The sequence below is a fragment of the Bipolaris zeicola genome, assembly GCF_000523435.1.
Source record: "Bipolaris zeicola 26-R-13 unplaced genomic scaffold scaffold_29, whole genome shotgun sequence".
Taxonomy (NCBI): domain Eukaryota; kingdom Fungi; phylum Ascomycota; class Dothideomycetes; order Pleosporales; family Pleosporaceae; genus Bipolaris; species Bipolaris zeicola.
This window is the reverse complement of record NW_006912078.1, coordinates 144,542-169,514: the sequence shown is the minus strand read 5'-3', so window position 1 is coordinate 169,514 and position 24,973 is coordinate 144,542. Positions and strand designations below refer to the sequence as shown.

Sequence of the window (24,973 nt, the reverse complement as noted above, 5' to 3'; positions counted from 1 at the left end):
GGTGATAACTTACCCAGTACGGCCATTATACTGTGCAACTAGTCAAATGAGAAAATTGGTAGGGTATTTTGGTCGTCGTCCTGAGGCTGTAGTGGCGCATGGTAACGCCTCCAGCCAAGTTGGGGGCCGAAAGTGGCGCAGTCAGTGTTCTACTCTTATCTCGCTGTTCGCCTCGCAGCTTTCTTTGCTCTTCTCTCCTACAACCCTGTTGAAATTCCAGACGTAACGAGCGACGCAGGTGAGTTTTCCGTGATATTCAAGCAATAAATATCCAAAAAGATGACTGATGGCAGTAACGCACTTTACGGGTCACGCCTCTAGGCAATCATCCCTCTTGTCATGGCCTCCCTTTTTCAAAATCTATCGCGCATACTTTGGGCCCTGTACCCCATGAATGCACGAGTAGATTCAGGTTTCGTGGCTCGTCGGTGGCACTATTATGGGTCTCAATCACATATCGTAAATCTGTATACGTTGTCCCTTACTTCTCTTGCCGCGCAACAGGGGATATCCTTATTCACATCGTTGGTCTTTACGAATTTTACTGATCCTATTCACCGACACACTCCTTCCGGATGCATCGCGAAGAAACACGCATACTTTACCATTGCTTATTCGGTTGGGTTCATGCTAGCAGCCATAGCGGTCCCCCCTGCCCTGGCACTTCTAGTCGTGGTTATAGGGTTTCGGCTGATATCCGATCTACTAGATTTGTTTCTCATTGCATGTTTTTTTGTGATTTTCTTTCTGTCGTTCGCGTTCTACCGGTATCCAGTCTTTGACATTATCTACCCAAGGCTAAAGAACAAAATGCTGGCTAAAAACGCCCAAGTTTATTCCGATATTTCTAAAGGGCCACCTCGTATCCGAGTTCTGCGGCTAAGACCAGGGAGATACGAAGAAGAGATCACATGCGACTTGATTGAGGGACCTCTTTCGTTCTCAGAATTCGAGGCACTCAGCTACGTTTGGGGTGTAAGCTTACGTTCATACACCATCCGGGTCGATGGAAAATCATTTTACATTTCATACAACTTGTATAATGCACTCAAAGAGCTGCGCAGCACTGAGCATGAAAGAATACTTTGGGTTGATGCTGTATGCATCAATCAACTCGATGATACAGAGAAGAGCACCCAAGTCCAGATGATGCGAGACATATACTCGAAGGCTTCCAGGGTGGTGGTGTGGTTGGGCGAAGCAGCTCCTGCTACTGGTTCTCTATTCGAGTTCGTACAGCAATTCGGGATTGCAAAGACCGAGGAAATCGAAACACTTTGGGATAATCACACTATGCAGCCGACGTGGATCAGCATGAGGGCAGAATATCTCCGTATCTTTGAGCATGGCTGGTGGGGTCGTGCCTGGGTTATTCAAGAGGTAGTCGTTGGGCGTCACGTGGTCATACATTGTGGTCCCTTCCAAGTTGATTGGGAAGCTGTCCACAAACTATTCACGTACAGCCCCTTCGCAAACGGCTTGTTCAGTAATTACAGGGCCCCTTTATCCACTAAATATATTCAAAGCCTCAAAGAAGAGGCAAATGACGCTGAGGATTCCAACGTCGCACTAGGTGACCTCGTCATCCGCTTTCGACGACAATTAGCCACATTTGGATCTGACAAAATATACGCCCTGCTTGGTTTACTACAGTCGGATAACCCATCTCTAATAATGCCTGATTATAGCAAGCCGCCGGATGAAGTCTTCCTGCAGTTTACCGAGTCTTGTCTAGTCCACATGAGAAACCTGGACATACTCAGTTATGCTCCTGGGGCGCAACTTCACAATGCGAGTTGGTGTCGAGATTGGCGACTCAGCTATGATTATCCGTTTATTTTGAAGGCCAAGAGATTGCTAGATCTTGAATCATCCAAACCGTTCTCGGCATCGGGACGCGATCCCCCACACTTCGTAATTGATCTAGAGCATCGTATTCTGGCAGTCGCAGGTTACAAGATTAACGTTGTAGCAAGAACTAGAATCGTTCCCGTAAGAGGACCCTAGCAAAAAATTGATTGGGACCAGGTTTTGCGCAGCTGGGAGTTTGTCGCTAGTAAGGAGCTAGGGCATGCAGAAACATCTGCTATGAGAGAATCCTTCAATCGCACAGTCACTGCGGATTGCTGGCAGATTGAACCTATGGACTGGAGAAAAAGAATTAAGCCCCTGCAGGAATATCCACGTGACGATGAAGATAGAGATTATAGGCTCGCGGTGTACAATGCCTGTATCTGCCGCCGATTCTTTGTTACTGAAGATGGAAGATTTGGCTTGGGTCCATGGGATATGAAGAAAGGAGATACCGTGGCTGTTCTCTTGGGCGGAAAGACACCCTTCTTACTGCGACACTGCGTCAACAGGCGTTCGGCAAAGATTCCCGCTGTTACGTATCACAAGCTCGTAGGCGAGGCTTTCGTGGACGGGCTAATGTACCAAGACGGAAGTTTGCAGGATGACAGCTTGGAGAACTTCTTCTTGATATGAATTGCTCGACCAATGTCCGGAAAGCACTTAATATTTGGATGATATTAGGGGTGTTATCGGGGTTCAGCGAATCAAGCGAGCTAGTCCTGGATAGCCAAGGTGAAGGTGGGGCGTCGACTGGTTGCAACACCAACCTCGCGGCATCGCCACCACGTCATGTGCAACTGACGGTTGCACGCCGCTTGCGCACTGTTCCGCGTATTGGCACCAACAGGATCCTTTATTAACGCTTTTGAGGTACTTTTAAGCAGCCAACCCATAAAGCTTGCGGTGCGCCACGGCCCACGGCTCCACATCTGCCGATCACCGTTTCTCCTGCTTGTTCGAGCATCGACCTTGCGCTAGCGATGGCACACTACTTTAACCACCTTCCTGAATCATGGCCAATTCGCCAGTCTCTGATATGTATGGGCAGGGGCGGATAGTTATCATAGCTGTTGAAGCTCGGTCTTCGTTCGTGTGCGATTACACTATATAAAAAGCGCAGTCGTGCCCGTTCTTCGCTCCAAGTTGGCGACCAACGCATTCACACCATGCGTCTCTCAATTGCAGTCGCAGCGGTCCTTTCCAGCCTACAGGCTGTTTCTGCGCTCAGGCTCTCACCAAGAAATATTGCGGACAGGGAGCAGGAGGTAAGCCAACTTTTCTATTGTTTGTGTAGCCCAAAGTTCAGACGAGAGCTAGTCATCAGTCTATTGTCCTCTTCCTAGCTGCGACGAGGAGTTAATTTTCATACTATCGTCATCTGGTGCTTACTCGGCGAAATTCGAGCGAAACAAAGTCGACGCACAATGGCACGATGCTAAATATATTGGACCGGTGAATCTGACAGGATAATTAGTTCCAAGCACAGACTCGTCGCAGTCTTGCAAAACGCGAGGACACCGACCCGTCCCTGCTATACCCGGAACGTAACTTGTCTGTACCAGTTGACTTCTTCCACAACGAGACTCGTTACGAGCCGCACAGCAATGCATCTTTCAACTTGAGATACTGGTTCGATGACACCTACTACAAGCCAGGCGGCCCTGTATTTGTCCTTCTCAGCGGAGAAACCAGTGGAGTGGGTCGCCTACCTTTCCTCCAAAAGGGAATTGTACATCAGGTCATCAAGGCTACTAATGGTCTAGGCGTCATCCTGGAACACCGTTACTATGGAAAGAGTTTCCCTGTTCCGGATCTTAGCACCAAGAACATGCGCTTCTTGACAACGGAGCAATCTCTTGCTGAGATTGACTACTTTGCGAGGAACGTCAAGTTTGATGGAATCGATGCGGATCTGACAGCTCCAAACACCCCCTGGGTTGTCTACGGTGGATCTTATGCCGGAGCGCAAGCTGCGTTCCTGCGCGTAGTCTACCCAGAGACCTTCTGGGGAGCAATCTCGTCATCAGGTGTCACCAAAGCCATCTATGACTACTGGGAGTACTTTGAGCCCGCCAGGCTTTACGGACCTCCGGACTGTATCAAGAACACTCAACTCTTGATCGATGTGGTCGACGGCATCCTGTTGCGCCAAAACGATACTTCCTTGGTCCAATCGCTCAAGAATGTCTTTGGCCTAGGCCGTATTACGGATAACCGCGACTTCGCAAACCAGCTCACTGGTGTCTACGGTCTCCAAAGCACAAGCTGGGATCCTGAGGAGAATTCTCCCTCGTTCTTCAACTACTGCCAGAACATCACCAACGAGGAGCCTGTTGCCGAAAATCTGCGTCCAGAAGTTGCTAAGCTCGTCTCAGCAGCTGGCTACCCCAACGACACAGCAGTTCAGGACATAACCCTCAACGCCATTGCCTGGCTCAACCGCACCGCAGTTGCAAACTGGCGCGAATCAGACGTGTCCCAAGACCAATTCTTTACGACAACCAACACGACCGCCCTCCAGTCAGCCAGTTCGCTCGAAGACTACCCTTATGTAAGCTGGAACTACCAAGTCTGCACCGAATGGGGCTACATCCAAACCGGCAACACACCCAAGGACATCATGCCCTTGATCTCGCGCACCCTCGACCTCGAATATCTCACCTTCTTCTGCCGCGCACAATTCGGCATCGAGACCCCTCCAGATGTTGAGCGCGTCAATAAATACGGCGGGTTCGACATTGCATACGAGCGCCTCGCTATTATCGGTGGAAACGCCGATCCCTGGAGGCCTGCAACCCCATTGTGGTACCCGGATAGCCGCAAAACCTCCACTGATGAGCCGTGGTTGCTTATTAGCCATGGCGTGCATCATTGGGAAGAGAACGGTATCTTTGAGAATCAGACTACGCCTGATTTGCCGCCGCCACAGGTTGTGTATGCGCAGCAGTTTTTGAAGAATTTTGTTGTGGATTGGCTCGAGGGTGAGTAATTGAAATATATACCTGGTGTTATGCTTTGCTAACGATATGACAGAATTCGAGGACCAGAAGACTCAATCTGAGCTTCGCAAGTAATGTAATGAGAAGATGAGGGTTTTGATATTGAGGCTATTGAGGTTTATTCATGCCGTAATTCCGGCTTGATCAAGATGAGAATGTAGTAGATGTAGTGTCAACATCATGAAATTCCATCTCTCACGAACGCAAGTTCTAGACCTTCAAGATGATTGAGTCAGATGATAACATTGATCCTTGTTCATTTCAAGAGCCCTCGTTCCATTCCGTCTGCATCCGCCTTGGCGATTGTTTATTTTGGAAGCAGATCATTCTATACGTTTGTGTCATTGGAAAGGGCCGAATATCGCCCATGCTGGCGATCATAATTCGAACTAGAATGGTTGATGATAGTATGTCATGAGATTGGGTAGGACAACTGGATATAACTGCCTTCGACCTTCAAACAATCCTAATCAGAGCCAAAAACTCGCATCCTTCAGGTAGGTTTCCAAATGGCCAAGCAAATATCTTCTTAACATCAGCCAATATAGCCAAAGGTTCAGCGTGATCGACCCAAAAATCCGTGTCCGCACAACACACTGCACCATCGTCTACACTGCCGAAGATACTGCCCCTGAACTTAGCGTCTCTTACGTACTGTACTGGCGACGCAGCCATGATACCAGCACCATGTTCCTTTACAAAGCTCATATCGACATCCTCAATTCCCTTGCCCCACGCACGCAACCCTGCCACAATAGCAGCTGGATGTGACGACAAAATGCCAAAGGCGTAGTCCTCATCCTCACGGAGGCGACGTAGTAACTACACAAAGTCAGCAACATCGCCCCTATCGAATTCTTCAACAGCAAAAAGATGTCCTCAGTCAACTACAGAGCTCGCAGCTGAATACACTTATGGTATTCACTGCGACACGTGATGTAGATAGAACAAAAACACTTACCTCCGTCGCAAGCCCCCTCCTCCGATACTCAACCTTCACACAAAGCTGCGTAACCCAGCAAACTCTCCTCCCCTCGTACATCCAGCGCGTCGCAAATGCATACCCAGCAAGCTCATCGCCATACATGCCGCGAACGAGCACGCTATTAGTGCACGGGGCTAAAGACTGCGACCGGAGACGCTTGACGGATAGCCGGATTCGCTTACCGTGTTTGCAGTGTTTGCCTATTCTTTGTTCGGCGTGAGGGCCCCAGATGCCGTAGGCGGAGGAGAAGATGGTGGCGCATTGGGAGAGTATGTGGGAGGTGATTTGGGGGGCGGGGAGGATTTCAAAACTGAAGGATATGGTGGGTGGTGAGGAATTGAGATTGCTGTGTAGAGAGATTGTGTTGGGTAACGGGGGCATGGTGGGGATGGTGAGTTTTTGTTTAGATCTTTCTTTTTAAGAAGTAAGGGTGTTAGTGATGCTGGGAGGAAGAAGGAAGATGAAGGTTGCTAGTATTTTTTTCTTTGGCTAGAGAAACAAGAGGAAGGCGGCCACGTCTGAATTTTACTTATCTGTTCACAGAACCATCGGCCGCAAGACGTAATCTTCTGGTCCCCTAAGTTAACGAAGCCAATCACATGGATTTGAAGATAAAGTTCTGTCTCACACGTTTTTGACAAGAAAATTATGATCGAAAAATCTATCTCCTTTTAGCATTATTGATTTTGCTATTTGCAAAATCTTATCTTCTAGGGCGAAGATGTTAGAATCCCTCATTCCGATATGGTAATTTACTATTTTAACAAATTTTACAATCAACCTCGTTTCCTTAAAAGAGATAGTAGTGACTAGGTAAATTGTAAAGAATAAGTTGAGGTACACTAAACGGCGGGTATGCATAATCGCTTATGCATACTCTTTGTTATTGTAGCCTGACACTAAAAGGAGGCAAACATACCTTGATCGCAGACCCCCTAATAATAAGCTAAACCTAGCGAAAAAGACGCCTATTGGGGGAAACTTGTACTGCATGATCACAGCTAGGAGTCGGCCATCCCATATGCCAGTCTTTCTCATTTCCATAACCCTTCGTACCAAACTGGGAGCCATCAGTGAACTTGCTAGGTACGGTAACAGAATTAGAGCGTTTGGTTCTGGGTGGTAGTAGGCATCGAAGCCTGCTCCTTCCTCAATCACGTATGTCTAGTTACATTTCCAGACACTTTCGGTATCTCCCAAGATCCGATGTTCCACTTCCAGCATACCGATAACTCATCTTCTCTTCCGAGTCAGCTTTCCCTTGTTCATTGTGTCTTGTTTCCCACCTCATGACAACTGGTACTCATAAGAAGATAAGTAGCAAGACGGTATAATAAGAACAGTATATTCCGGCCCTAACATTGTGTTCATTTTGAGAACTTGGGACTAAGAGATTATCATCAGATTATGTCTTCAAAGATCTCCTCATCCTTTATCTTCAACTCAAACGATGAACGTGCTTCGACCACTTTTCTCAAGTACTCCTTCCCTTAGTCCCCATTCCATGTTTCCCGAAGCACTCACTTACATCCACGGACCCAACTTATAACATGTCCGCTATGCCGTTCGCTCTACGGTCGAAATAAACGTTAATAGCCTCATATAAGCACTTTCCCCTTTTAAATTCCATGCTAACCCCAAAATAGAAGTGACTAATTATAATTCCAATACCGTAAACGTGCGCAAACGGCATTTCCCGTACTTCATCCCTGTCCCCCTTCCGAGACCGCTAGTCACACGTATCTATTATCCGCGTACTATTAGATTTTTTCCTCTGAGAGTTACAAAAGACATTTAGTATAACTCTATAATCGCCTTCAAAGCTGTGATCACAGCACCAGTCTGCAACGCTGAGAATGGTGGTAACAAGCATCTGAATGTTGTACTAAACGCGGAGCAAAGCTCACCGCAGCTATACCGAGAGAATTAAGCTTTATTTTCTAGAAGTAATAGAAATCCAGCGCGTGGAGCATATGCGGTGAGAAAATGCAAAAAAGACGGCTGGTTAAGTTTGTCATGGAAATTAACCGTAAGCAACCAACGCAGTGACATACCTCCCGCCACCTATGATTACACTAGCGGTCACCCATTCTGGGTCAGACACCAATATTCAACAAGCTCCTCATGACAGAGTTTCGGTTACTAGGGTCGAGCTAAGAGGAAACGGGTTGGCGGGTGATGTCTCGGTCACGTTTGCATGCCGTTAACGATCTCACATTGAAAAGTCATACTGTACACGGACCTGGCTGGCGGAGAAGGATGACATGTCAAGAGGTATAGAGTCTAGAAGCTTGACATGAGAAGCGGGAAGAAAATGGTAAAAACTACATAAAGACAACACACCATCTTATACAACAGAACTCCATCCACGCTCACCCATCCAACCATCCCTCTCTTTCTAAACCCAACCCTCAAAAAAAAACGCCAACATCTAATCTCCCTCTCACAAACTTTCAAAATGCGTCTCACCCCCATCACCCTCGCCCTAACCACCCTCTCCACAACCTCCGCCTTCATCTCTGGCATCACCGTCCCCGCCACCATCGCCCCCAACAAACCCTACACCATAACCTTCGACGAAAGGTTCGACTCGTCAAACCTCTGGACCGATGTCGCCGTAACATGGGGCTACAACAATCCCCCTGGCAGCATCAACAGCGTAGGGCAATACGCAACCATTTACCACCTACCCCCGAACCCAAGCAGGCGCCGGTGAAGCTGAGGACGACGGCGCCGGATCATATTCAGCTGTTTGATAAGCAGAAGAAGATTGAGATTGTGGCGGCGGTGTTTACGGTGGGGTCGTTTGTTGGGAATGTGGGGTTTACGACGTTTAATGTTACGGTGGATGTTGGGGATAAGGTTAGTGATAAGTTGGTGTCGAGCACGGGGTTTCTTGTGGCGCCTTAGGGTGTGGGATAGATAGAAAGAGAGAAGATGGTAGCGGTGTAAATAATCATAGAAAGAAAATAAATTGTGAATATGATGGTTCTTAATGTCTTTGCCTTGAGGGAATCAGTTCACGATGTCACAGACACCAAAATTGAGATATTGTTTATACTTGCCTTTGGTCGTGATTATGTCATTAGATTGAAGTTTCTATCTTCTATAAACTGCCTTGTAACATTTTTTTGCAAGTACAAGTCGTAGCCATGCCACCTCACAACGAATAGTTCTTCCCATACTGCTCCTTCTGGCTCATTGTAGGCTTCCACTCAAAGTGATGCTTGCCTTCCACGGGCTTCTTGACGTTTGGATCTGTATCATCCTTCTTGTCAAACATGTGGCTACCAAAGTAGTCGAGCTCAGCCTCGTAGAATGAAGTGGGCAGATCAGTTCCGCTGACAACTTTGAAATACTCTAACGTTGCGCCGATAGCAGGGACCACCTGATCCGTCTCGACCGACTTGGCCACGACTCGCCGAAGTGCCGGGAAGCATTTCTTAACATCTTTGGCAACGCGAGAAGAGAAGTTGAAATTCAGATCCTCAGAAGATGGCTTCGACTTCAACACAGGGGCCAGAATCTCATCGGAAATGTAATCTGCTTGAATGATGCAACCAGCACGCCAAATCTGCCAGACTTGCGAGTAGTCAATCTCCCATTCATGTGCTCGGTCTGCAGTGGCAATGACATTGATTCCTTGAATGTAACTGGCGAGGCAAGCTGCGTAGGTCGCTTGCCGTAAGTCTTCGATAAAGGCTTTCTTGTCAGAGACGGTAAGTTCATTGGGCGGGAATCCACCATCGAGTGTTTTGTTCGCCTTTTCACGATCGCCACGGAATGCAGATGCTAGGCGGAATGCGTGGGAGACATTAAGGGTAGGAGCTGAAACGTGTAGGTCGATGGCCTCGGTATTGCTCCATACACCGGTGCCTTCTTCGCCAGTCACATCTTGGACAACCTTGTCAAGGACTTGGGAGATCACGAGACGTCCTTCATCTCGTTTGTGCGATAAGTCTGCGCCAATGGAAACAAGGAAGGTACCTCTCTATATGTGTTGTCAGCGTGCGACACGAAGAAGTCGTAAAACTAAAACCCACCAGCTCGCCTTCCGAGTTCCATTGTGCAAGCACATCGCCAATCTCCTCATCACCCATACCCATTTTTCTCATGATGCCCCAGGCCTCGGAGATTGCACTCATCATGCCATGCTCAATGCCGTTGTGCATCATCTTGACATAGTGTCCGGCACCGCCCTTGCCAATGATACCAACACATGGCTGTCCGTTTTTGTCTTTGGCTGCAACCTTTTGCAGAAGGGGGAGAACTTCGTTGAGTGCGGAAATGTCACCACCGGGACACATTGAGGGCCCGGCCCTCGCAGCTTGGTAGCCACCACTGACGCCACAGCCAATGTAGCGGATGCCAGTGCCCTTGCACTTGTCTTGCCTGCGTTCTGTATTTTCAAATTGCTCATTGCCACAGTCCAGTATGATGTCACCGTGAGAGAGGTGGGGCTCCAGGCCCTCAAGGACCTTGTCACCAACGCCGCCATGTGGAAGAGAGAAGACAAGCAGGCGTGGTGATGACAGTGACTTGCAGAGCGAGTTGTAGTCTGCATTTGTCAGTTTCGCGCCGTGGAGATGTTAGGCGAGACAGCGGACCTGTGTACTTGTCTACTTTTCCATGATAGCCTTGCTTTTCTGCCTTTTGCATGACAGCATCCATGGTCTCCTCCGAAGGGTCCGAGAGGGAGACATGGACTCCAATCTCAGCGAAGAGCATGGCCATACCACCACCCATACTGCCACAACCGATCATAGCAATCTTTTTGAATCAGTTAAGGCAAGCTCAGTGGGAGTTGGTATACAAACATGTGTGAATTGCGACATGGTAGCTAGCGTGCTCTCTCTTCCTCTAGTTGTGACGAACGCAGGGAAATGAGCAGCGAAGAGGCGAGGATGATAAAGTACAGAGTGGTCAAAGAAGAGAAGCTTGGAAGACTCGGGTCTTGATAGTGCACGTATTTGTCGAGAAATTGCAGCATGGTGAGATTGGGGCGTTTCAATTCTTCTGTCACGTAACGACAACAGTGACGTCGGTGGGGTTGGTAGCTCAAGTGATAGTCAAGTGGAGGACGGGCGGCCCTCTTATTATAGGCGCTCCGGCAGGGCTCGGACAAGTGGATACAATAATCATTTTGAATGCAGGAAGCAAGCAGGCGTTGGGAATTCTGGTACCTTCCCGGTTCCGGGCATTGGAGGGCAGTTGGCAATGCTGGGCGTTGAGTTCGCGGCGGGCAAGAGAAACCACCGGCGCAGGTTGACTAGCGCGAGCCGCTCGGCCAGGGCAGCTTTTGGCGATGGGAAAGCTGCAGCATCCACAGTCACCCACTCTCCACCAATCAAGCAATCTTCAGCCAACCACACACCGCAGCCATGGAAGAAGACGCCAAAATGGACATCGATCAGCCAGAGCAGCAAGACGTGCCGGCTGCCGACCCCAAGGCCAGCGACGCGCAGACAGCAGCGGGCGCAACAGCTGTGCGCTCCATCGAGGGCTGGATCATCATTGTCACCAATGTCCACGAGGAGGCGACTGAGGAGGATCTCCAGGACATGTTTGGCGAATTTGGCACTGTTAAGAACTTGCACATGAACCTCGACCGTCGCACGGGTTATGTCAAGGTACGCGCCTGAGCCTGTCCAAGGACCACCGTGTCATGGCTAATGCTGAACAGGGCTACGCACTGATCGAATACGCCACATTGGACGAAGCAAAGGCGGCCATAAAGGGGGCCAACGGCGAGGAGCTTCTCGAGCAAAAGGTCACCGTCGACTATGCTTTTGTACGACCACCACCAGCCAGCAAGGGCCGTGCGCGCGACCATGACAGGAGACAGAGCGGGCGTGGTGCGGCGAGGGCAAGGAGCAGGAGTCCGGGTCGCGACGACATGGACGACGAGTAGTCTTTTATGGAGCCAGCTTTGCGTATTGATACCCCACCTTGGGGACACCTTATACAGCGATATGGAGGCTTGGATGCATCATCTTGGAAGCCGCTCGACAGTACAGGTCGCCAGCAGCCTTGTATCAGGAATTACAATACGAGCTCACCGACCTGGCTCTCCACGAGCCAGGTCGGGCATTGACATGACTGTTGTGAGTACATGTCATCTATTTATCTATCAAACGATTGGCTGACATCATGCTAGGCCACTTCACTTGTGATTTGACGGAAAAAGTTCATGTGACTAGCATTGTGATGTTGTGAACCGAATACGCGCCCCATAAAAGTGAACTAGTAGAATGAGCATGCTGTCTTCAAGACGCGTCTGAAAAAGTCGTCACGATGTACGTGTAGTCGGCAAAACTTGCCCCACTCACAACTGCCCGCCAATCCAGTCCATCCCTCATATTGTCGGACTGCACAGGATTATGATAAAACATTCAGCACTAGTGCGGCTATCGGCATCTTCGCCATTCTTTAGAATCTTCACGAATGAGCTTTCTGGGCTTTTTAGTCACTAATGCCTGTAAAATCCTAGAGTGATGGGTTGAATCCAGGTGTCTGGGTTCAAGGTTTGTGTTAGATTCGTCTTCAAAAAACATTGCAACTGGGAGGTCTAGATTGATGCGCTCATTTCCTAAATCAATAGATATGAGCTGCTCCCTCTGTGGCGCCTAGAGTGGTGAGTAGTTGATAAAAAAATTACACACTTTGCTGGACATCTGCTTCCATCTTCATTGAGTAGAAGAACATGAAATTTAATAGACACTTACTCGTACTCAGCACCACAAAAATATGCCATTATACACGTCAGCCATGGCTCTCTGAAAGCAGCATACCAAGGTTCGAAGTAGGTGCTTCTTAGGAAGGGACTGGAAAGGCCCATCCCAACTGGCTATCCCCCAGCACAGAACTTCATTAGTACCCACCAGTTCCACACACTGCCCGTCCCTGACTCAACATCTTGATCAGACCCCCTATTCAAGCAAGCAGCCTATCAAATAAACCCTTTGCATGATCCTTTGGTCCCTCATTCCGCGCTCCACTCGGACATGCGGCTGACTAGTAGAGAATTCATCTTCAAGTGCCATGTACCCCACTTAAACAGATGAAAAATATTTCCAGTCCAGAGCAGCAGGATCCCAACTTTCCGAATTGTATCTCATATGCTCTCTAGTGGCTTAAAATGTCTTTCTAAGCGCGCAAAACTCAATACATATTCAACCCAATTTTCAAATACACCATCTATCACTCTCCGGTAAGATGGCCGAGCGGTCTAAGGCGCTAGCTTCAGGTGCTAGTAGAGAAATCTGCGTGGGTTCGAATCCCACTCTTATCAGCATATTCTTTTTTTGCCCTTTCGCGTTGTCGTTTTCGTGGTGGTTGTTGTCGTGGAAGAGTTCCTCTATTTTTTTAAACGAGTTGGGATGAATTGGGGTCTGTGCGTTGGACCACCACACGATGGGGGCGGGGTGGCAGCTAGGTCTGGGCGCGGCGTTGGAGGTGCCTGCTCCCCCACGTATGGATTACATACTGCAGAAGTGGGAGAATATGCAGGTGCTGGGCGTGCTGTGTTGTAGCGTCTTCTCTGCAACTTAGCAGTGTACCACATTTGTTTTTAGAAGGTTTACCATCGATGGAATGTCGTTCTCCAAGGATAAATACACCCAGGAACAAGAAGCAAAAAAAGCGCCGGAACATGCAAGCGCGGCAAAAGGTGGACTTGGCTAGGTTCGTATCAGCCTCAGACAAATCGCCGCCCCCAACCTTCTCCTCTTTTACCATGACTTTGCTCGCTCTACCGGTTAGAGTTCTTCACTGGGGCCGTTCTGCCCGTTGTGTGTTTTTGCTGTAGGATTTGCTTCTTGCGCGCGTGAGCACAGATTACGTACTTCGCAAGGGGGTCACGCGTCGCTGGGTGTTTTGGATTGGCTTGGTAACTTGAGTTGAGAAAGAGCTTCGGAGATTTTGGGGCGTTGAAGATGGCGTTTTCTATTGTCGCGCCAGTCTGGCGGTTGAGGATGTTGGTATCGTTGCTTGTGATTACGTTCGTGACGGGGCTGGTAGCTGGTACTTCACACCATCAAGACGGACAAGGTGAGGCTGAGAAATGCAGTCTGGTGATTGCGAGCTCACAAAAGTCCTCTAGGAGATGCTCAAACAAACTACAAGTTCGACATACATGATGGATCCCAGTCACCTCTACAAGCATCGCCTGAAGATTCGCCATCAACACCCCAGGGCAATACACCAGCCAACCATTCCCTCACAAAAACCAACATCCTCCAAGACCTGTACTCCGCCCTCTCCACAATGCAAGACCACTACTTCGCCATCTGGCTCGGCAAGTACACCACTGCAATCGACTGGACCGGAGCCGTAACCTCGACCTACGTCTCGGCCACGCTCTCCACGCTCTCCTCCACTCTGCCCAGCACTTTCTCCCGGACCCGCAAACACGAGATGGAAGCCCTTGTACGCGAAAACGAAATTAACAAGTACTTCTCCCAAACCACAGCCTACTACTTTGGTGAAGACCACTTCGCAATACGCATGCAAGCCTACGATGATATGCTGTGGGTAGTCCTAGGCTGGCTCGAAGCAAGCAGATTCATCGAAACGCATTCTTCATCCCACCACTCCGCCTCATCCAGCAACTCAGACAAATCCTGGCACGCCCACCAATTCATCCCAGCCTTTGCCCACCGTGCACGCATCTTCTACGAACTCGCCGAAAAAGGTTGGGACTGGCGCCTCTGTGGCGGAGGCATGACATGGAACCCATCCCTCCTACCGTATAAAAACGCAATCACGAACCAACTCTTCATTTCCGCCAGCATAAGCATGTACCTTCACTTCCCCGGCGACCAAAACTGTTCACCATTCTTCTCCCAGTCACCCTCTTTATCCTCCAACAACCGCAGCAATACCGTTGCCTCGCAAGACGCTGACGATGACGATGGCTGCCTCGACAACCCCCACACCCGCCCCCGCTACTCCCTCATCTACCTCGCCAACGCCATAAACGGCTACACCTGGCTCCAGCAAAGCGGCATGCAAAACGCCCAAGGCCTCTACACCGACGGCTTCCATATCACCGGCTACCGCACCAACCACAGCAAAACCGTGTGCGACGACCGCAACGAAATGGTCTATACCTACAACCAAGGCGTTGTACTTTCGGGTCTCCGCGGCCTCTGGGAAGCCACTGGAAAAACACAGTATCTAGAAGACGGACACGAGCTCGTGCGAAACGTTATACGCGCTACAGGCTGGGATATCTCTTCCTCCTCACCATCTTCCCCACCAAAACCAAAAGGCAAAGAAGAGGAAACGAAATGGCACGGCCTCGGCAGCAACGGTATCCTAACCGAACTCTGCGACCCAATCGCCCACTGCAACCAAGACGCCCAAACCTTCAAAGGCATACTTTTCCATCACCTAACCGCATTCTGTGACCCCTTACCCCGTAAACCAGCACAACGCGGTAAGACGCACAGCGCGAGTAGGGCGCTCGCAGCGTTGCATCACAATAGCTGCAAGGCGTATACCGGGTGGGTGGTGCATAATGCGCAGGCTGCATTGGCGACGCGGGATCGCGAGGGTAGGTTTGGGGGGTGGTGGGGTGCGAATGAGGGTGAGCGAGAGGGGTGTGAGGTAGAGGTTGGGGTTAATGCGACGGATTATCGGAATGGAGACACAGGGGAAGGGGAGGAAGGGGATGTGTATGGGAAGAGGGAGAAGGTGCAGTTTATGGAGAGAAGGGTGGGTGGGGATTTGAATGATCGGGGGAGGGGCCGCACGGTTGAGACGCAGGGGAGTGGGTTGGCGGTTGTGCGTGCTATGTGGATTTTTCTTTGGCGAGATGAGTTTGGGGTGGTTGAGTAGGGGGGATGAGGATGTGGGAATTGATGTATATACGCAGATATCAAGATGTCATGACTTTTCAATGCTGTAGCGATATTTTTTTCTACTTCCCTTGCTTTGACCAAACAAGATCATCACAGAAAAAAGGAAAAGTTTGCAATTGGAACCCTATAAAGGGTACTCAAAAGAGCATCATTTTTACTCATTTTACAACTTGATAGTGTCTAATCCATCGTAATTCTGTACCGATATCTCCATCTCCATTTACCTACATAATCCCTAATTCGCCAAAGCCTTTGAGCACCTCCTTATCCACCCGACTCAACCACTCGTCTTGAAACGCTTGTTCGCCACCAGCCTGTTGGATCGCTTGCTGTAAATGCTCCCTGACAAAAGCAACCAGATTGATCTGATGCACAGGATCGGTGTAAATGAGCTCACGCTTGCGCACATCTTCTGGGGCTTCGGGCTCTGTAGGGTGATAAGGCTCCGGAGGCCAGTAGAGAGAACTATATCGCGATTAGCACAAGCACAACAAAAAGGAAAATCTCTTCAACATACTCTTGTGTCCGATCATCCATGCCGTCCAGCAACTCGCCGAGCACATCCGTCCAGACACCGATCAATGACTGCAACTTGGCCAGCATCCACGGCTGCCCGCCCTCCAAGAATCTGGTCAGGACGAGGCACATGAGTTTCTTGTTTGGTGCATCGCCAATGTTTTCAATATGGCTGAACCACTCCTCTAGCAACCAATCCAGCGTCTTTTCCAAGCCTTCGTTGGATAGAGAAGCAAGAGCTTCGAGAAGTACCGAAGGAGAAGCGACGCCGATACGGGCTAAGACAGTAAAGTAGTCTGTTTCTACCACGCCATCGACAGCACGAGAAGGTAATTCACGGTAGGGACCATGAGACTGGTGGTGCGTCCATGCGCCATGGAGACCTTCCAAGACCTTTGCCAGAAAGCCAGTAGATATGAGGTCACTCGTCAATACCTTGATTGCTTCTTCGCCACCAACACCCTCAGCGCCACGAATTATACATGTCACAAGGTGTGTCATGATACCATTCGCCTCAGGCTTCAGACTGCCGAGTAGCTCTGCAAGTGCTTGAAGGACGGCAGGTCGGAAAGAGTCAGCTAACACTGCAGCAGGTGCGAGCAGAAGATAGGCTTCTGTGAGCTCAATGGCTTTGCGCAGAGTGTCGTTGTCCATGCTGAATAGTGGAAGAAGATACTGGAGCAGGCCGAGAAGCTCAGGTGGCGTGGGCTCAGGAGGAGATGGAGTCTGCGCGAGAATAGACGCCCATAGATCGAGTGCATCCTCGAGAAGGTAGACCTGAGTGTCTGAACCTGGTTCTATGGCGCTTTGAATGATGGGCAAGAACGAGACGTGGAATGAGCGTGAGTCAGCCTTCATAGCATTTGTCAGACGAGCAAGTATCGTTAGAATCGCCTGCTTCATGAGATGCTCTTCCCCAGACTGCTCCCACAGCGGTGGCAAGAGAGAAATGATGCTGTTAGCATATGGTGTAATCTGCATCGCGTCAGTCTCAGGACATACAGCATGGTTATATAACCTACGTGATGCTCCATTCTCTCAACAATCAGACTAATAGTATTGAGCAGCGCCATCTTTGTCTCTGGAAGCTCGACTTCTTGCACCAAGGCCATCAGCCTGTCTAACATGACCTGAGAAAAGGGCAAAAAGGCGTCAGCCTTGAATTCCCATTCGTCTGCAACAGCGTGGAACTTCCTTCCGGCTGTGATGCGGACAACCTGGTCGTTCAAAGGGTCGTTCTTGTCGAGCAAATGTTGGAATATCTGGTATACTATGGGCTTCTTCTCCTGCGCCATCTTGATGGTAATCCATTGAGAAATAATGATGGCGATACGACGACGAATGATGTTGAAGCCCGGTGTCTGTTTAGTAGCCTCTACAACGAGAGTATTTTCCAGAAAAGAGTCAAAGTCAAGCTTGTCGTGGAGTATGTCAGCTGCAAGGCCAATGGCTGTATACACCGAGTCTTTGAACAGGATGTCCTCATTCTGGGGGGCTGCAAGAGGTTAGCCAAAACTCACCGCATCTCGAGCAAGTACTCACTTGCGACAGAATAAAAGACTTGGAGAAGAGGCTGGATGATCAAATCTTTGAAATTCTTTGCGAGATCTAAGAACAGCTTTTCAGCGCAAGGGCGGATGGCGAATTCCCAGTCCTCTGCGCCTTCTTCCATCTTCTCCCACTCATCGGGCTCCTCCTCCCACATGCGAAGGTCGCTGGGGCGAAAGACGAAAAAGCGCTGGACGAGTGCTGACATCATTTCTCGCACCAAGTCGTCTGTGAACAAGTCTGTACGGACCAAGTGCGTAGCTTGATTCTTTTCATCCTTTTCTTGTTGCTGCTTGTAGCGAAAGGTCTGGGTGGGATAAAAGACCATTTTTATACACGCACGTATCAACAACAACCCTTTGAGAGCAAGACGTTCGAGGATGGGTGCCTCGTCCTCAGCGTCGCCATCGGTACTAACTTTGGCGCCTTCTATAGACGTAGAGCCCCATTGCTCGCCTACCTTTGCGACCAGACTCCAGTAGTCGCGTGCAAGATCTAAAGAGTTTGGCAGGAGAACAAAGTCTGAGGGGTGAGTAGACGCCATGTTGAGGTGAAGCTTGGACAGCTGCATGAGGTGTTTTCCAATCTTCTTCTGTACCTCTGTTGCAAGTGGCGAGTTCTCTGGTGTCACATATTGTAGAAACTCACCGAGGTGAGTACGGGTTAGTGTCCAAAAGTCCTGAATGTCCTTGTCTCTGCCCGGGAATTCGTAGCCGGCAATGACTAGTCGCCTGATGGTCTTTATAGCGAGCAGACTATGGTCAATGCTCTCTATTGCACCGCCTTCATCGTCGCCACCATCGCGAAAGAAGGTCTGCCATGTTTGCACCTTACTCACATATATGGTCCCTAGGACATTGAATATTTCCGGAGCCACCGTATGCAGGCTCTGGCGGGTGCGTAGCAGGCGGCCTGTAGAGAGTTCTTTTATGATGTATAGGAGCACAAGGAGCGCACGGGGGAGTTGTAGTGCGTAAGCGTTGGGCTCGGTCGAGGCGCGGAGAATGTGGAGGAGTTGCTGGAACAGATCTGGCCTGAGAGAGGTGTTAGATATTACAAGTAGCAAGGCACGTAGCCAGACTGACCAGTCATTGGGGAACTCGAAGCGAACAATCTTTGCTACTACCAGGGCGTTTTGGAGGGCCAGCCGGGGATCCGCCTCGTTGACGGCGCTCTCGAGTAGACGTGCTCGGATAGTGGCCTTGTCTTCTTTTGTCACCGCACTGCCATATTATTAGAAGAGGTGTGGTGCGGTCATATGAATAGAGCGGTGGGCGTACTTGGTGGCAGTCTTGCGCCAGTACTTGTCGATACCATTCTTCAATTGTATAATGGCTAGGTAGCGCACTTCGAGCGGGAGGGAATGGTCGAGGAAAACGGACTGGATTGTGTTAGTATAGATATCACGTATATGCGTCACATTTGGTGTACCTGAAGCAGAGGGTAGAAGCCCTGTGTCTTTTCCCAGTGCTGCAGCTGCTTTGCGCCGCTCTGGACCTGCGTCTGGTCTGCGGACGAGGCGGAGCGCAGGACATGGAAGAGAATTCCCTCGGTCAGAGGATTGGCCTCGCCGGGGACTTCGACCTGGAAGCTGGCGCTCATCGAGTACTGTTGTTTGTTGTGTTTATGTATATATGCATTCACTAGGTGGATATGCGGCCGTGGTGGGGTAGTTCGAGATGCAGCACAGTGCAAGTGTGAAGCAGACGAAAGATTCAGAATGAGATGTTGCTATTGGGTGTATACAGTGAGCAATGAAGGCAACATGGAGGCCTGCTCACCCGGGGTCAGTGAATACTAGGCTGCAGGTTAGATGTCTGCTTATTTGTTGGAGTCGAAGTAAATTCCATGTTTGCTGTCCCCGCGTCGCCAGCTCGGGCCTCTGCGACCGACGGTGAGAGCGGACTAGCAATTAAACTTTTTTGATATACTTATAGTACTACACCGGCCTAAGGACAGACACAAAAACAAAGAGGAACGGCCTTCTCTTTGCTCGAATCGCATACAGGCCATGCTGCGTGCTCACATACCCGTTGTTGCTGTGGCGTGTCTGCACTCCCCGGGGCCCATGGCGCCCATCGGCTTGTGCATGCCCAGCCAACCTCGGCCCATAGCCCTCCTCATCACGTTCCTCCGAGTACGAGTGCGCGACCGCGGCTCTGATATCACCACCTTCACCTCCGCCATCTCCTCCGCCGTCTCCTCCCGCCCACATCCCCCTCGCCACACCCTCATCTGCCCTGCCTGCGCCCGGCAGCCTCCCAATGCTTCCCGATGCACTCCGCAGACTTCGCCGCCGCCCAGCAACGCATAGCAGCCCGCCGCGCACAGCGCGCGCTCCAGCAGCGCAATCACCATGAGCCATCACGCCCTGCCCGCGCTCTCGCACGCCTTCCTTTCCCCTTAAACGCTGTCTCCTCGGCCGGATTCAATGTTTGGGACGCGATCAAGGGCCGCTCGGGAACGCGCCCAGAGTTCCGTGTCGGCCAGGTTGATGCCGAACTCCTCGACGAGGAGCTGCTGACGCTACTCAAAGACCAAGTCGGCGAGGGTCTGAAGTATTTTGGCTCACATGTCACCGATAACTACTCGGCCGAGATCCTGCTGCTGCTGCGCGCCGTACTGTGGAAGCTGAGCATTTGGGACCAGAATGCCAGTTACGGCGCCCATTTACAGGGGCTGCGCTATACCGATGCCCGCAGCAGTGCCCCCAATCGCCCGCCCCCGAAGCCCTGGCAGAAGATTGCCTATGGCGCCATTACTGTCGGTGGGAGATATGCGTGGACAAAGTGGGAGGAGTACCTCTTGTCCACGTCCGAAGACTACACACGGCCTGAATCCGCGCGCCTCAAACTGCTGGGCAGATTGAGTGAGTTGGCTGGGAATGCGCACGATGTGCTCGGTCTTGCCAGCTTCCTCGTCTTCCTCGTCGATGGTCGCTACAGAACAATCACCGACCGTCTCCTCCGGTTGCGATTGACCCCCTCGTCGCACTCAACCTCCCGCGAAGTCAGCTTCGAGTACCTCAACCGCCAACTCGTCTGGCATGCCTTCACCGAATTCCTACTCTTCCTCCTCCCTCTAGTCGGCATATCACGCTGGCGCCGCATTCTAAGCCGCACCTTCAAGAAACTCCGCGCAACCCTCTTTTCCCTTATGGGAAAATCCACCACCTCCTCCACCGAAGACGATGAAGCCAAAACTTCCGGCGAACTCGGCTTCCTCCCTGAACGCACCTGCGCAATCTGCTACCGCGACCAAAACCCCACCACCGCCACCGAGTCCGACATCATGGCCTCGTCAGCCGGCGGCGGCGGCGTCGTCGGCAGCGCAGCAACAGACATCACAAACCCCTACGAGTCCACCTCGTGCGGCTGCATCTACTGCTTCGCCTGCCTCGCCCAGCGCATCGCAAACGAAGAAGGCGAAGGCTGGACCTGTCTCCGCTGCGGCGAAAACATCACCGCATGCAGACCCTGGAACGGCGATATCATCGAAGAGCAGCCCCGGTTTACCCCTGCGTCCTCGCATGCAGAGGAGCATGAGCGACCCAACACTGCGAAATCTGTAGGCTTTGCGCGCGCGTCGCCTGACGAGGATGATGAGAAGACGCTGCTTAAGGAGGTGGAACCCATGCCTGAGCAAGATCACAGTGATGGAGAGGGCTTACTCGGTCGGTCGACCACGCAAGCTCGCGCGCTGGATCTCGGCGAATCACTCTTCACGGAGACGTCGGAGTGGGCGCGTGCCAGTGAGGCTAGCAGTAGCAGCGAGGATGAGCAGAGCGAAGAGTACGACGAGGATGAGCAGGAAGAAGGCGAGGAATTGGGCTTTTATGATCAATGATTCTTCCTTCATCGTTCTCCTTCTTCTTTCTTGGCCACAAAACGATAATAGAAACGTGGAATTCTGGCAAGAAAAAAAAATGTGGCCTACCCTTTTACCTCGATGTTTGTCTTTCTTCTTTCCTCATCCTCGCGATTTACACATATGTACTGTTGTATAGCTTTGTTAGTTATACGGCCCCAGATTACACGTCACCTAATGCAAGATACCCTGATTTTGGTTCTTTGGAACATACATCTCCCACTCTCGTTCTCTTTCTGACTGACTGACAATGTTTATCTCAAAAAATGGACCGGATTATAGTCTTTCATTTTCGTAATCAGCGCTCGAAAGCTATGTCTCTCTCTGTCTCGGGCTCTGAGACATATACATGTACCGTCTGTATACAAACAAACATGGCTAGACTAGAAAACACGTCCCTGTTTGCTTACTCGCGTCGCGTTCCATGTCTTGGGCGGGTAGAGAAGAATAAAAGAGATGTACATCCTTTTCCCTTCCGCGGCGCAATACCATCAATAAGCTTGTCATTCATCTTGTCTGGGCCCCCTTTCTCACGCCTCTTTAAAGGCAAGCTCTTCTTTTTTTTTCAAAAAAAACCATCCCCACGTGCATTCCTTTGCAATTGGACCAAGAAAAGATGTCAAGATACACCACGCACACTCCCATCAGCTTCGCTTCCCCAATCACGTCCGCATAAACTCCGCAAACCTTGGCAATGCCGCCATCTTCTCCTCGGGACTCGTTGTCTCGGCAAAGAAAATGAGCCGCTGGTTCTTGTCCTTTTTGCTCTTCTTCTCCTCCTTGGGCGCCGCCTCCTTGGTAACCTCGTTGATGAGATCGTCGACAGAATTGGAAATATCGCCGTTGGGTCCTGGAGGAAATGCACCGGGCGGTGGAGCGCCAAAGCCTGGTCGAGGTGGAAGCGCACCGGGTTGGCCTGGTATACTGCCTGGTCGTGTCGGTATGGCGGCGTTGCCGGGTGAGAAGGGTTGCGCGATGCCTTGAGGTGGGTATGCAGGAGCGCCAGGTGGGAAGGCCACAGGAGCGCCTGGAGGAGCGCCATAGGGCGGTTGAACGACTGGCGGAGTCTGATGAATTTGTTAGTCACATTCTCACTCTCTTCTTCTTCTCGACATGTACATACTGCATTCTGCACGGGCTCCACTGGCGGCGGGAGAACACCGTTCTTACGGTCCTCTCTAAACTTGGCCGCCCTCGCCTCAATCTCGTCCAGACTCTCGTTGATCTTGGGCCTCTTGTTCGGCGCAGCCTGGCCATTTACGTACGCCCCGCGCATCGGGTTACCCGTTAACCGCGCGCGCTCCTGCTCCTCGGCGAAATGTGCTTGTGTGACTTGTTGGTTGTGCTGCTCTATTATCTCGGCGGGCACACCCTCCATGCCGAAGATCTCGAGCTCAAGGCCCTGGCGTCCTGGGTTGGCATTCTCGACGTGCGTGAGGTTCTCCTTGTGGACCTGGTTCATGTGCACAGAGAGACCTGGTCAAATGTTAGGGGAGAGCGAGGCTTGTAGTATTGCGACGGCATACCTCCGGCAGTGTTCAGCCGTCGTCCGCAGCGGTCGCATTTGAAGTGTTTGGCTTTTTGGTGAGAGATGAGAATCTTCAAGTCGTCAAAGTCGCGCTCGCAGTAGTAGCACCATGGTCGCTGTCGGGTTGTCAATGCGTGTCTCGTGTACAATTCGCTCTCAATATGCTGACCTCTAGCTTCTGGTTCAGATCCGGATACCTCTTGCGCTTCTTAGTCATGGTTGCGATTTGGGCGTGATAGGGTGGGTGGGGAGTAAGTTATGGATTCTACCACAATCGCGGTCGGGGACGTCGCTCGAGGTGAAGCTACAGAGCTAGCCTAGCGCGTGGTGGTCCATGCGCCCGGCCTCTCGATGACTTTTCTTCGCACACATTCACCCTCCTTGTCTCTCCAACATCACATGGGCCAGCTTCAACAACCCTCTAGGACGAGGTGAAATGATTCATGTCCACTGTCGTAGTAATCGCTTTTTCCTAGGACGCAACTCGCACACCAGCCACTTGGTCTACGACACCTTTACAAGTCCCTTCGGGGAGCATCCCACAGCCTCGCGTCTTGCTTGGCTGTGGTGCATGCGGCTGTACTCCAGTACGTGCATTCTTGGTTGCAAGAACAAATAAAAAGGTCCTTCATAGTTCACACTTTACTGCTCTCCGGAGACTTTTCCACCGAGAGTGTGACTCCTTGGCTACCTACAATCGTGCGCCTTCAACTAGGGCCATTAAGCTAAAGTTGACATTGTTGTTTTCAAGTGCTACCATGTTCCGAATGACATCAAGACACTTGCTTCCAAGAACATCTTCATCGGTTTCCAGTGTCCCAAGATCAATGGGACGTTTCCGGTCTCCATCGAGTTGGTAGAGATGTCCACTCTTGGATGACTGCACAAAAGCAACATAGTGATAATCCACCTCGTCTTCAGCATTGACTGGCGCATCCGTATCGCCCTGGATAGCTGCGTCAGCATATGCCTTCTCCAGCTCCTTGCTATTCTCCAGCGCTCTAGACAGTTCATCTACATCATTCGTCAGGCTTGAGCTAAGCACTCTCCCAACAATCGAGCTGGACTCTGTACTGCGTTGGCCTTGTCTTCAATATATATTAATCCCATCCAGACCTATCCTTTCTCTGACCTGCCCGTTGCATACAGCATGCAAAATAGCATACAACCCACACGCATTGTTAATCGTCTGTCTGAAAAACACCACATCCTCGATTTGCTTGGTGCCTTGCAAACTCTCCAGCTTGGTATCCTCATCCTTGACTCGTTTTTCGTACGCCTCTGTCGTCGGAAGTATCAGAATCAGCCCATATACCGGTCGTGGCAGCATCCCAAGTAACTCTGGATCATCCAGGGAAAGAACATCGTGAAACTCTAACGACGCAGGTAGCCCTACATTGTGCGCAAGTTCTGTGAATATTTCCGGGCTCGACTCGAGTGGGATGAAGTGCTTGCTGTATGTTTGCGTAGATTTTGCCATGTCGTTGGACGGCTTTGACATACAGAGTGTCGTGATGAGGGAGAGTGTATTGGATCTGAATGTAGCGATTGGGTCTTGCATGGCTGCACTAGCTTTGACGAGGAAAGCTTGTTGCCTGGATCAATGATCACGTGTAATAGTGATGGATAAAGTGGTTGCGTCAAATGCTGTAAGATACTGCTGCTATGTTATATTCAATTGTTGTTCTATGAGAGTAAAATATCCTTTCCTATGAAAATGATAGCTCGCTAATGTGAACAAATACGTTATAACGCCCCTCTTTATCTCCTCTAATAGCCTTTGGGTATTTCATACATTCGCTCTTTGGTCCTC

General features: G+C 50.5%; 11 protein-coding genes across 11 annotated transcripts; 6 read left to right on the top strand and 5 right to left on the bottom strand.

Moving 5' to 3' along the window:
• Positions 1–810: 810 nt before the first annotated feature.
• Positions 811–2,487, top strand: COCCADRAFT_2831 (uncharacterized protein; the record flags this gene model as incomplete). Its single annotated transcript, XM_007711405.1, has 2 exons — positions 811–1,992; positions 2,029–2,487. The coding sequence occupies 2 exons, from the start codon at positions 811–813 to the stop codon at positions 2,485–2,487; spliced, it is 1,641 nt and encodes a 546-aa protein (XP_007709595.1).
• Positions 2,488–3,020: 533 nt separating this feature from the next.
• COCCADRAFT_34531 (uncharacterized protein) lies at positions 3,021–4,928 on the top strand (the record flags this gene model as incomplete). The annotated part of the gene is made up of 3 exons (XM_007711438.1): positions 3,021–3,119; positions 3,329–4,835; positions 4,888–4,928. 3 exons carry the CDS (start codon positions 3,021–3,023, stop codon positions 4,926–4,928), a joined length of 1,647 nt encoding a protein of 548 aa, XP_007709628.1.
• Positions 4,929–5,309: 381 nt separating this feature from the next.
• COCCADRAFT_24103 (uncharacterized protein) lies at positions 5,310–6,219 on the bottom strand (the record flags this gene model as incomplete). Its single annotated transcript, XM_007711416.1, has 2 exons — positions 5,310–5,675; positions 5,815–6,219. The coding sequence occupies 2 exons, from the start codon at positions 6,217–6,219 to the stop codon at positions 5,310–5,312; spliced, it is 771 nt and encodes a 256-aa protein (XP_007709606.1).
• Positions 6,220–8,296: 2,077 nt separating this feature from the next.
• On the top strand, positions 8,297–8,748 carry COCCADRAFT_89171 (uncharacterized protein; the record flags this gene model as incomplete). Its single annotated transcript, XM_007711473.1, has 2 exons — positions 8,297–8,497; positions 8,545–8,748. The coding sequence occupies 2 exons, from the start codon at positions 8,297–8,299 to the stop codon at positions 8,746–8,748; spliced, it is 405 nt and encodes a 134-aa protein (XP_007709663.1).
• A 250-nt stretch (positions 8,749–8,998) lies between these two features.
• Positions 8,999–10,572, bottom strand: COCCADRAFT_89223 (uncharacterized protein; the record flags this gene model as incomplete). Its single annotated transcript, XM_007711472.1, has 3 exons — positions 8,999–9,829; positions 9,882–10,396; positions 10,446–10,572. 3 exons carry the CDS (start codon positions 10,570–10,572, stop codon positions 8,999–9,001), a joined length of 1,473 nt encoding a protein of 490 aa, XP_007709662.1.
• A 647-nt stretch (positions 10,573–11,219) lies between these two features.
• COCCADRAFT_89050 (uncharacterized protein) lies at positions 11,220–11,749 on the top strand (the record flags this gene model as incomplete). Its single annotated transcript, XM_007711471.1, has 2 exons — positions 11,220–11,468; positions 11,522–11,749. The coding sequence occupies 2 exons, from the start codon at positions 11,220–11,222 to the stop codon at positions 11,747–11,749; spliced, it is 477 nt and encodes a 158-aa protein (XP_007709661.1).
• Positions 11,750–13,772: 2,023 nt separating this feature from the next.
• On the top strand, positions 13,773–15,678 carry COCCADRAFT_24099 (glycoside hydrolase family 76 protein; the record flags this gene model as incomplete). Its single annotated transcript, XM_007711415.1, has 2 exons — positions 13,773–13,887; positions 13,940–15,678. 2 exons carry the CDS (start codon positions 13,773–13,775, stop codon positions 15,676–15,678), a joined length of 1,854 nt encoding a protein of 617 aa, XP_007709605.1.
• Positions 15,679–15,925: 247 nt separating this feature from the next.
• On the bottom strand, positions 15,926–19,367 carry COCCADRAFT_89155 (uncharacterized protein; the record flags this gene model as incomplete). Its single annotated transcript, XM_007711470.1, has 7 exons — positions 15,926–16,166; positions 16,219–17,192; positions 17,240–17,712; positions 17,760–18,799; positions 18,851–18,988; positions 19,046–19,146; positions 19,197–19,367. The coding sequence occupies 7 exons, from the start codon at positions 19,365–19,367 to the stop codon at positions 15,926–15,928; spliced, it is 3,138 nt and encodes a 1,045-aa protein (XP_007709660.1).
• A 672-nt stretch (positions 19,368–20,039) lies between these two features.
• COCCADRAFT_34524 (uncharacterized protein) lies at positions 20,040–21,611 on the top strand (the record flags this gene model as incomplete). The annotated part of the gene is made up of 1 exon (XM_007711437.1): positions 20,040–21,611. The coding sequence occupies one exon, from the start codon at positions 20,040–20,042 to the stop codon at positions 21,609–21,611; it is 1,572 nt and encodes a 523-aa protein (XP_007709627.1).
• A 683-nt stretch (positions 21,612–22,294) lies between these two features.
• Positions 22,295–23,377, bottom strand: COCCADRAFT_34523 (uncharacterized protein; the record flags this gene model as incomplete). The annotated part of the gene is made up of 4 exons (XM_007711436.1): positions 22,295–22,699; positions 22,756–23,108; positions 23,159–23,276; positions 23,330–23,377. The coding sequence occupies 4 exons, from the start codon at positions 23,375–23,377 to the stop codon at positions 22,295–22,297; spliced, it is 924 nt and encodes a 307-aa protein (XP_007709626.1).
• Positions 23,378–23,851: 474 nt separating this feature from the next.
• COCCADRAFT_2821 (uncharacterized protein) lies at positions 23,852–24,640 on the bottom strand (the record flags this gene model as incomplete). The annotated part of the gene is made up of 2 exons (XM_007711404.1): positions 23,852–24,248; positions 24,327–24,640. 2 exons carry the CDS (start codon positions 24,638–24,640, stop codon positions 23,852–23,854), a joined length of 711 nt encoding a protein of 236 aa, XP_007709594.1.
• Positions 24,641–24,973: the final 333 nt, after the last annotated feature.